General features: G+C 46.6%; 1 protein-coding gene across 3 annotated transcripts in view; it reads right to left on the reverse strand.

The window, feature by feature from the left end:
* The window catches only part of LOC139052969 (cysteine/serine-rich nuclear protein 1-like), a 37464-nt gene extending 30945 nt beyond the window's left edge, over window positions 1–6519 (reverse strand). For 2 of the 3 annotated variants that reach the window (XM_070530116.1, XM_070530114.1), the window contains exon 1: window positions 6312–6519. In XM_070530116.1, coding sequence (XP_070386217.1) covers window positions 6312–6329 — 18 coding nt within the window. In that variant the 5' untranslated portion in view covers window positions 6330–6519. The remainder of the gene's footprint in view (window positions 1–6311) is intronic. The other variant, XM_070530117.1, reaches the window with a different exon arrangement.
* Window positions 6520–10717: the final 4198 nt, after the last annotated feature.

Below are 10717 nucleotides of genomic sequence, written 5' to 3' on the forward strand. Positions count from 1 at the left end.
CTTCTGCCAACTCTCTCTTCTGGCTTGTCGGCGGGTTCGCCTGCCTTGGTATTTCACTTTTTAAAAATTGATAAGATTCTCCGCAGTGGGGGAGGCGCGTAGCATCCCCCAGGCTTTGTTTTGTTTCTTACCAGCGATCCTACAATCGTCGTTCCACCACGGGACACGCCGTTTGCATGCCAATCCATTTACTTGTGATATACATTTAGTTGCGGCATCTATTATGAAAGCTGTAAAATATTCCACGGCAGCATCAATTCCTAACGAGGACATGTCATCCCATGACATACTAGTTAAGTTTCGGAATTTCTCCCAGTCTGCTGTCTCAGTCTTCCACCTAGGACCCTGTGGTTGATATTCGTCTTCTTTAAGTGTTCTTAATAGTACGGGGAAGTGGTCGCTTCCGTAAGGATCGTTCGTAACTTCCCATTCTAGTTGAGGCAGTATGGACGGAGAAACTATGCTCAGATCAATTGAAGAAAAGGTATTGTTTGCAAGACAGTAATACCTGGGTTTCTTCTTATTCAGAAGGCACGCACCAGAAGAGAAAAGGAACTGTTCAACAAGACGACCTCGCGCATCTATACGGGAGTCGCCCCACAGAGAGCTGTGCGCATTGAAATCGCCAAGAACAACGTAAGGTTCTGGCAATTGGTCAATAAAGGACTGGAATTCATGCTTCGTTAATTTGTAATGTGGGGGTATGTAAAGAGAGCTAATGGTGATGAGTTTGTTCACGAGTACAGCTCGAACCGCCACTGCTTCGAGAGGCGTTTGTAGCTGTAAAAGTTGACATGCAATGCTCTTATGGATAACAATGGCAACACCGCCCGATGATGCGACAGCACCATCGCGATCTTTGCGAAAAGTTATATAATGTCGGAGAAAGTTTGTATGTTTGGCTTTTAAGTTTGTTTCTTGTAAACACAGCACTTTGGGATTGTGTTTGTGGATTAGTTCTTGAACATCATCAAGGTTTCTAAGGAGACCTCTGACGTTCCACTGAATTATATGTGTATCCATATTGGAGGTCAATAAGTGCTGTGTGTACAGAAACAGAAATAGTGATTATGAAAATTACAGAAATTAAATTACAGAGCCCTTTCGAGGCCCTGTAACGGGAGTTTTGTTCTTTCTGGAGCGTTCGAGGGAGCCTCGCCGCTCCTTAGGCGCTTCATGCGCCTTGAGGATAGGTGTTGTGTCCATTGCCTCTAGTGAGGCTCCGGACACGTGCTCTTGCGAGCGAGAAATTTTCAGAGGGAGTCCCGCCTTGGAGGGCAAGACCCCTGCGCCCACCACCCCGGAGGTCGGTGGGGCTCCCTGAGGGATTTGGCTGCGCCGGCTGTTGCCAGCGCTGGAAGGGGCCGGGGAGGTTGGGGCAGCCTCGGCTGCGCCCACCTTCGGGGTCGATGGTCCCTTCTGCTCGGTTGGCGGAGCAGCGCTAGCTGCAACCACCGTGGGGGCAGATGGCGTAACTGCCGACTCACTGCGTGTGGGTCGGACAGCCGCCGGAGGCCGTTGTGACGCTGCCCCCTGAGGCGCCACTTCAGCAAAGCTTTTCTTTGGCAGGTATGCTACCCGCCTGAGTGCCTCTTTGAACCATATATTTTCCTTAACTTTGATTGTAACTATTTCTTTTTCTTTTTTCCATGATGGACAGGACCGCGAGTACGCGGCGTGTTCCCCATCACAGTTCACGCAGTGTGGAGCATTCTCGCAATTTTCAGATAGGTGTTCTTGGGCACTACATTTCGCGCAAGTCTGGCGGCCTCGGCAGTTCTGTGAACTGTGGCCAAATCTTTGACACTTAAAGCATCGGAGGGGATTTGGGATGTACGGTCTGACTCGGATCTTTATGTAGCCAGCCTCAATGGTCTCAGGTAGTATACTTGATGCAAAAGTAAGAATTAAGTGCTTTGTCTCAATCTCCTTGCCATCGCGCCTGATCTTTATTCTCTTGACATTGGTCACATTCTGATCGCTCCAGCCCTCCAGTAGTTCAGCTTCACTCAGTTCCATGAGATCGGCGTCGGAAACGACTCCGCGGGTGGTGTTCATTGTGCGGTGCGGTGTGACCGTCACTGGAAGATTCCCAAAAGATACTAGATTAGAGAGTTTCTCGTACAGTGTCTTATCACGCAGTTCTAAGAGGAGGTCACCACTTGCCAATTTAGAGACTTTATAACCTGGGCCAAAAGCTTCACTAAGTGTCTTTGCAACAAGACAAGGTGAGATCATTCTCGCTGCCTTTTCTTTTTTCTCTGAATGTACTACATGAAATCTTGGAAAATTCTCATTATTTCGGCCAAAAAACTTGAAAACTTCTTCGGTGCGCCCTCGTTTGTGAGGGCGATCAGGAAGTGTTGGAAAAGAACTTGCCATAGGTATGTGTGAAAATTCGGCAGCGCCGCCAGCCACCCACCATGGAGCCCAACAAGGGGACGCTACAGGACCGCGAAAAGACGGCCTGCATGCGCCAGCTGTACGACACTACTATAACCAAATCTGTTATAACCAAGGTTGGCTATCCCACACAAGGTTAACCCTTGCCGCCGAGGAGAATGAAGTAAATGGAAAAGAGGAGAAGACAGGAAAGGTCAAAAAGTAAGAGATAAAGACGAAGATTCGAGAGGAAGAGATAGGAAAAGGCGACTGCCGATTTCCCCCGGGTGGGTCAGTCCGGGGGTGCCGTGTACGTGAAGCAGAGGCCAAAGAGGTGTGTTGCCTCCGCCGGGGGGCCTTAAAGGTCCGAGCACCCGGCATCGGCTCAACCTCCAGGATCCCCCTTTCCCAGGACACGGCTAAGCCGCGCACGGCTACACGCGGGAGGGTCCAACCCTCGTGTGCTCGGGTACGTGGTGTCGCAACACACCAAACGCCTGCTTACGCAGACGCCCCTGCGGGGAACTTAAAAAAAAAGAATGTGCATATCTGCGCATATGAGCCCCGTTGTTCCACCCTGACACAAGTCGTGGATGCCCGAGCCACTTAAGTAGCGGCAACTGTGATCCAGATACAATTATCAGGCTTTTAATTATTGCTGATTTGCGCTTTTCTTTACCTTCAAAATACAGTTTGCAGAAGCCATAAAGCATTATTAGACAAGGTTGCGCTTACATAAGCGCTCATTTAAAGGCAGTGGTGTCTCTCAATAAAGCGGCAGACATTGCCGACGCCGTTGTATAACAGAGCGAGGTGGTTGTTTATGCTGCTGTAGCGAATGCAGTCTTTTGTTTCATGTTGACGCAGAGGTAAACAGTGCATCTCTGTCTCTTTTTTCTTGGAAGGGGGAGGGGCGCGGGATTTTATGTGCCGAAACCACCTTCTGTTTATGAGGCACGCCCTAATGAAGGACTCCGCAAATTTCGACCACCTGGGGTTCTTTAACGTGCACCTATGTCTAAGTACACGGGCGTTTTCGCATTTCGCCCCCATCGAAATGCGGCCGCCGTGGTCTGGATTCGATCCCGCGACCTTGTGCTGAGCAGCTCAACACCATAGCCACTGAGCAACCACTGCGGGTCAGTGTACCTATGGAATTAAGTAATATGTGTCAGCATAACGACACGTAAAGACCCACCTATCTACATAGTGAATGCGACCAGCAGCCTACGGGAACGGTGACGTACAGGTGTTGGCACAGCGCTGCTTGCCACTTAATACGCACCACGCGAAGTGAAGAGCTTGATTTCAAACCGCTGAGGTCAGAAATGAACTATAAAAGCAGTTGCCTTCGTCCTAACTTTTTGACAAGCTATCAGAATCAATCCCACAAGATGTTTCTACAGCCGTGAACAAAGAGAAGCAGAGAGCCACGAATACGTACTACTGTAAAAAAGAAAGCAAAAACGAATTGTTCGTTATAATAAAGCGACTCGATCGGCTGCAGTGTGCGGTAAGTCGTGGTGTACGCCTTACAACCTGACGGCCTGCCGTCAATTTGACAGTTACACGTATTGAAAATACAGCTGCCAAGATATTTCCCGTCGTTTACTGCAATTTTTTTTTTGAACAGTAAAGTACAGCCCTGAGCAGAACATGGCCAGTGAACTAACTATTGCCGGAAGTGGTGCGAGCCCGTCATGGATCCCATTTTGATGCGTCTAGCCACCAACAATGCAATTGTTGAATATTTATGGGAAAGGTATCTTCGATCGCACTAAATGTATTCTCTCCCGGCAGCCTCCCGTGTGGAAAACGGTGATATTCTAAGGAAGATTAACTTGTGGCTTCTTGAGGCCCTCATTACAGGGATATGGTGCTCAAAAATGCCGACGTAGCAACGATGCTCGACATGGCAGTAAACCTGATGACGGTGGTCATTAACCGATGACATGTAGCAATTGCACGTAGTTCGTTTCGTTTATTTTACATTCAGAAAGCACAGTATGGTCACAGATAATCTTGTTCGAACATTTAAAAACCCTTAGCTTGTTCGGATACTTCTGAGCGTTCGCGGTTTAATGGGTTACCTGAAAGGCGTACGGAAGCAACGCTGGTAACGATATCTTGTGATGCTACGTCTAATCACAATGCCTTAAAGACGTTTTTGGGTTAAAAGAGTGTTCCTACAAGAAAAAAAAAAGCTACGCGTTCATTAGGCCACTGCCGGAAATTTATACAAGCATCGAAGTAGAGTACGCTTGATTACTGCAATTATACCTGTGTTTATGACTGAGCCCTGCACCACGCAATGGCGCCACCAGCGCGGTTTACGTCTCAGGTAACACGATGATACGGAAACTAAAAAGCTTGCTGACGAACAAGCTAATTGGACATATTTATTTGAGCGCAATCACGCGCTTAGCGTAACAGCGGGATCTATATGCGCGTGTGCGGAACGCTAAAGAACTTGTGCGTAGACTAAACGCTAAGTTATTTCACAAATTTAACGTGTCGGCTTTTGCGTGGCTCATGTGAAAACATGGCGGCGGTATTGGCCGCCCGCTTAGAGCAAGATTTAGCGTTAGTTTTGTACAAATCACTTCATTCGTAGCAAATTACTAAACGGTTTTCGCTAATTCTGAGGCCGCTTCGACGACAAAGTATTAGGAATAAAGTTGCGAATTTTTTTAGATCGCTTGTTTCGAACGCATCGAGGACTAACGAAATAAGCTTCCAGCATGGCTGTAGCGCCTATACATACGCGAAGTCGGGAAATAGGCGCGGTACCATGTGGCCTCTGAGAACGGGAAATCTCGGAGGCAAGGGGCGAAAGGCTTTTACTGATTTCACCACGGATTTACAGACATGGAAAGTGCAAATAGTATGCGCTCCCGGCTGTCATGGCGCTGCCTCTCACTTCAGATTCAGACCCAAGGCTTGGAAAATAGATAAAATAACTTATGCGCAGTCTGTATGCGAAATTTAAAGCATAGCTCAATAGCATCCCGCACGGACCATACGCATTCACGTTAGACTAAAGCTCGCTTTGAAACTTCGTTTGCGCAACAGCAACGCTATTTCCCATAGCACCGGCCGCTATCACGCTAACTTTAAACCAACTCTGTCTTGACGGTGCATAGCCAGGGTGGCGGGCCAATGTGACGGTTCGCACTGTCATTCAACTTCTTTATCACATATATGTTAGTCGGCGCTTTCGTTATATATAAAGAGCTGGACACGGTAAATCCAAGCGTGTAGACATCCTCGCAATGGTCACGACAGCTCGAAGTGCTGTAACTGCTTCGTCGTGGTCTAAAACATAGTGTTACTGTGAACGTGAGACAGCTTGGTAATGGGTTAAACGTGTTCGTCCTTCGCGTAAAGCTTAGAAAATGTGCGATGCTTTGGGGGTATCGAACCAGCACATCGGAGTCTATAAATCGAGCGCTGTGAGGGCCTGCGTCTACTTTAAACAGGGTCGAGTCATTATTATCTATAAAATAGGCGGAACATGACTGTCCGCAGGTGAACAGAACAATGCAGAAGGCATACAACAAGGGGTGCTGCACGAATAATGTGAGGCGCTTGTAGCACCGCTCACTTCCAGTCTTGCTCCTTTACAATACGAACTCGACGCAAGCGGGCAGTCAGAAGTCGAGCTGACCCGGCCTGAATCGATCGCGCTTACATGCATTTTCCCAACCGGTTGGGCGTGTCAACTAATCCCACGCATGAACGTATAGACCGACTCGACGCACGGTCGGGTCGACCTGACACCGTTTACATGAGCCTGACGACCGGCTTATGGCCTGACAAGTCGAATCGACTGGACTTGGGTTCATGGAACCATAGCAACAGAAAAACGAGCGACTTGAAAAGCGAGCCATGCCAGAACAGTTCCATCTTTGTTCAGCTAATACACCCACCTGTACTGGTACCGCCATTAAGCAGGTTGTAATCGTAGTGCTTGCGCTGTGCTTGAGTTCACGGCGTCGTTGACCTTATTTGCCTGACTCGTTGATAGTCGAGACTGTCACTTGAGGACTCTTAGAAAATGCCCGCGGAACCACACTCAAGCAGACAGACAACAGACATTGCGACAACAAGCGTTACTAAAGCTACTACTTAGTGAGCTTTATTCTGCGCAGAAAAGTAATTTTCACGGGAACTGCGGCGCATGCTCATAGTGCAAATGACAGGCACAGATAACGGAAGCCAATAAATTACACACTTGGCTCCTAAGAACCTGTAGCGACGCGAAAGAAAATTGATTCATCAGTGACGCATTCTTAGTAAGATTAGTGATATGAAAACAAACGCGCTTCCATTGCTCTGGCCCACTATTTAAGGCGAAAACTTTAGATGGCTCATGGGTCGAAAAATCTGATGACCGTCCAGCGTTATGCCACGATAATTCCACCGCATGCGCGAGTAAGCCATCAATTTATGAATAACAGCGCTAGATTATCTTTGTTCCGTTGAACGGACACCCTTCTATATAATCAGTGTGGCCGCAAGGGTGTCTGCGTGTGGTCTTCCCGGCATTCATATTTGCCGAGTAACACTCTTGTGCTGTATGACGTTTTGAGAAGTACAAGTACGCCTGCGAGAACTGGAAAATGAATATGTTGCTGAAAGCTAACGCTGTTTGTTTGTCTAATTCGCCTTTCCGTGTCCTACTCATTCCGCCTGCGTTACAAGAAAGTGTATAAGGCACCATATATACAAGCCCCCGTAGCTATCCTCATCGACGAAAGTGTTAAAATAAAAAAAAATCATACAGTGAACGTGCTTATGTGTCTTAATGTTCTTCATATAGACTTTCCACGGCTGTTGTAACGTGCCATTAACCACGGAGAACCAGTGGCGGTGTCTAGGCCACCGAGAAAAAGAATAAGTTACGAGAAAAAGAAGTAATACGCAGTAAAAACGCATTCGAATGAAGGTCAAAGTAATTTAATGAATGCCCCGCAAGCGCAAAGACTTCCGCCTTCGTCCTCTTTAGCGTATGCTAAAGTGACTGTCAGCTTTTTTATGTCAAATTAGTGTCAGAATTTATGACTGTTGCATCAAAGTGCGCTGATTCCTAATTATCACTCAAATCGGATGTTTAGGCAATAAAAGATACTGCCTTAGGCGCGTGTAACAGGCACTAAAGCTGATATATATACACGGTGTCACAACTAACACAGACCACGATTTCAAAATCTGCCGACGCCACGTCGCTGGACTGAACCAAGGTAATGTTGTTTGCCATCACTTGGAGATACTCAGATTAATTTTGCATTCCGCCCAATTACATAATAAATCTTAATTAACTAATCAACTTCTCAAATACTATAATTAGTTGAAAATTGTCAATGAGAAAATTTTAGAGCCGAATGAGAAACTCCCAATACAGTTTTCTGCTGCTCAATACGTGCTACATAATAGTGTTTTTCAGAGTGTGAATGGAGCACGCGAATACACGCGAAGTGCCTCGAGCGGACTGTCGCGCGGCAGTTTTGCCTGTTTATATGGTAAATAGGCAATATGGCGACGTAATGAAGAAGTAGGCCCTTTGCCAAAGCTTCCGGTCTCTATTGATTATCAAGGGACGGATTTCATTCTTCCAGCGGTGTCTGCTATGGGGTCATTCCAAAGAGCTAAATGCACATGCGCAGGGTCTTGTTGAGATGCCGTCGCTCACTTTTGAAACAACGCGAAATAACAAAATGTGAATAAGGAAAAAACATGAGACAGTAATGACTATAAAATTAATTTTTATTGAAGGACAATTATTATTATTCATTCTGGCCAAGGCGTGTCCATCTGTAACTACTAGCGTCCACTGAAGGTGTAAATGTGTGAGATTCACTGAAACCCAGAAACCTTGATTTGAAAGCTATTGTGTCAATACTTGCTTAGTAATGTAGTGTCTTGGAACGTACAGGGCATGTCGCCAATTGCGTAAGTGGTGTCTGTGTTCATGAAACTGCTCATGAAAGCGGAATGTGGGTGTGGTCGAAATGGAAGCCGACATGGCGTGTCAGGCATCGTCGTAAAATCCTATATTCTTATGAACCCTCATTCTCCCTAGCAAAGTGCGTCTGTTGGGCGAGATTGTGTTTGTTTCCACGGCAAACCACGAGGAAACAGACGCGGGACACGAAAGCAGTACAGAAAAAAACTTTACTGCGACAAGCAAGTATTAGCTACTGATATAGCTATATCTGCAGTGTCACGCTCTAATGCCACTTTGATGTAAATAAAACAAAAACTATATCGTGATAAATTTATTGGAATAAAAAAGCGAACGGGTTACTTTGAATAAACGCTTCTTCGTTGCAATTACTGCACGAAAGTCTTGCCACGCCAGAGGTTAGTTGCCGTGCTCGCTGCATGCCTGGTCGGCGCCGGCACCCCGCTTTCCTCCCCACCTTTTTCACCATGCTATCCAGCTCCAGTTTCCTCCTCGTACTCTCCGCTCTCACCATCTTTCATTCCCCGCTGCGCCCTGCATTTTCTCTTTCATTCTTATCCATTCCTGCGCTCGTTCGCTCGGTTACGCCAAGGGACGCCGACGTTCAACGCAGGGACGGGGGCGCCTAAGAAGTGCGCTCTAAAACGATGGCGGTGGTGAATTTCGAACCTACTACCCAACGCCCAGAAGCCGATTGTCTCACCCACTGAGCTAAACACTCGCTCTGCAGAAGGTGAATATATCTGAACCATATATGAATGTGTTGTACCGGCGGTACAACACCAAAGTCAAAGGAGAAGCCTTTCTGTGAAGGCTTTCTCGAAAGATTCGATGATGGTGTAAAAAAGCCATATCTATGACAACATGTAGATCTGTCTTGGAGCATTTTAAGCATGAGGAGAATTCCGACTTTACCGAAGTTTAATGCCTAACACCGCCTGCCCGATTGGTTTCGGGGCTCGCAGTATGCGCCTTCCGTTAGGGCGCGCCGCACACTCTCAAGTTCCTGCGATCGCCACAGAGGGTGACAAATCAACCGCGGCACGTTCCGGCATGAAGCGCGCAAGTGGAGCTGCTGTAATTTGGTGGGATACGTTTATTAGTACTTTTGAATGCGTAAGCATTTTTATGCCTATCCAGCGTGAAGTTTGTCCGTTGTGTCAGACAGTGAGTGGCTCATACCGCTTTAAGCAATGGCTCACACCCGCGTAAGCAAGCAAGAAATGCAGTGGCTAGTGCAATAGACTGCAAACGCTCATCAAAGCAAGCGAACAGTGCAAGTATTCATTCAAATCGCCATACAACACAGAGAACAGCATACGTTTCAATAAATAACAAGCTCATACCAAGCGTCCGAACCATCAATAAAGCATTACATAACCCATCAACAAATTTAGTGGTGGCTTTGCAATGCCTTCGCTAGATATACCCTAACTAACCTTAATTAATGCCTAAGGTCGGGGCTTCGACTCACACCAAAGGTCGTAGATTCAAGTGCCGTAAGGTAATCAATATTTATTAAACATCCCTTATCGGTTCGCAATCGAACATGAAAGCGAACGACCGATGAGGCTTGATAATGGTTGGAGCAAGTTCTATATTATTGATAAAGACACCGGGCTGCTTGGAAATGAGCAAGTGCCGCAATGCTTACACATACTTAGACAGCTACCATGGAGAGAAGTTTCTGGGCGAATTTGTGTACCATGGACGCTCAGCGTGGCTAAATATTTCATCTATAAATGCGCATATTATAACCAACCAACATAGTTGACGTATGCCATTTTTTAATACATAAGTAGGCCATTGTTTTTATTGGACTTCTGTTAATAATGTTTGAGTCGTAGTATTTGAATGAAGGTTTTGAGACCTCAATTACGTGCGATAAGCAGCAGCTTATGGGTATCGATTGAAGTCCGGGTGGTCTATAAATTCGTAGTGTATGGCAGCAATATGTGCGAATGGGGTGGTCGCTTTCTTTGAGCAGCATCACGCAGGCTCGTTTTAAAGCAGTTTTCGTTTGATAGAAATAATATCTGAGCCAGGTTATGCGTCCTCCATTCGTCAGCCACCACCAAGCGACCGTGTTTAATGACGGTAAATTTTATTATCTGTGGCGTTTCCCTGGAAAAGTGGCTGCACGGCTTCCAGCGTTAGTGATTTGCCGCGTCTGGCCACGCAGTGACGTGTTGCTTGAAAAAGTGTGCTAGCTAGCGCGAGAATTCATCGTTACAATCGAACATAGTCTGCTTGGGGACAGCTTACGAACGCCGATTAACCCTGCAGCCTCTGGGCGTAGACACCACTAAGTAAAGAACACGGCTTCGAATTTTCAACATTCAATTTCTTTGCATGCCTATTGGATAAAAC

This window comes from Dermacentor albipictus, unplaced genomic scaffold, assembly GCF_038994185.2.
Source record: "Dermacentor albipictus isolate Rhodes 1998 colony unplaced genomic scaffold, USDA_Dalb.pri_finalv2 scaffold_48, whole genome shotgun sequence".
NCBI lineage: Eukaryota > Metazoa > Arthropoda > Arachnida > Ixodida > Ixodidae > Dermacentor > Dermacentor albipictus.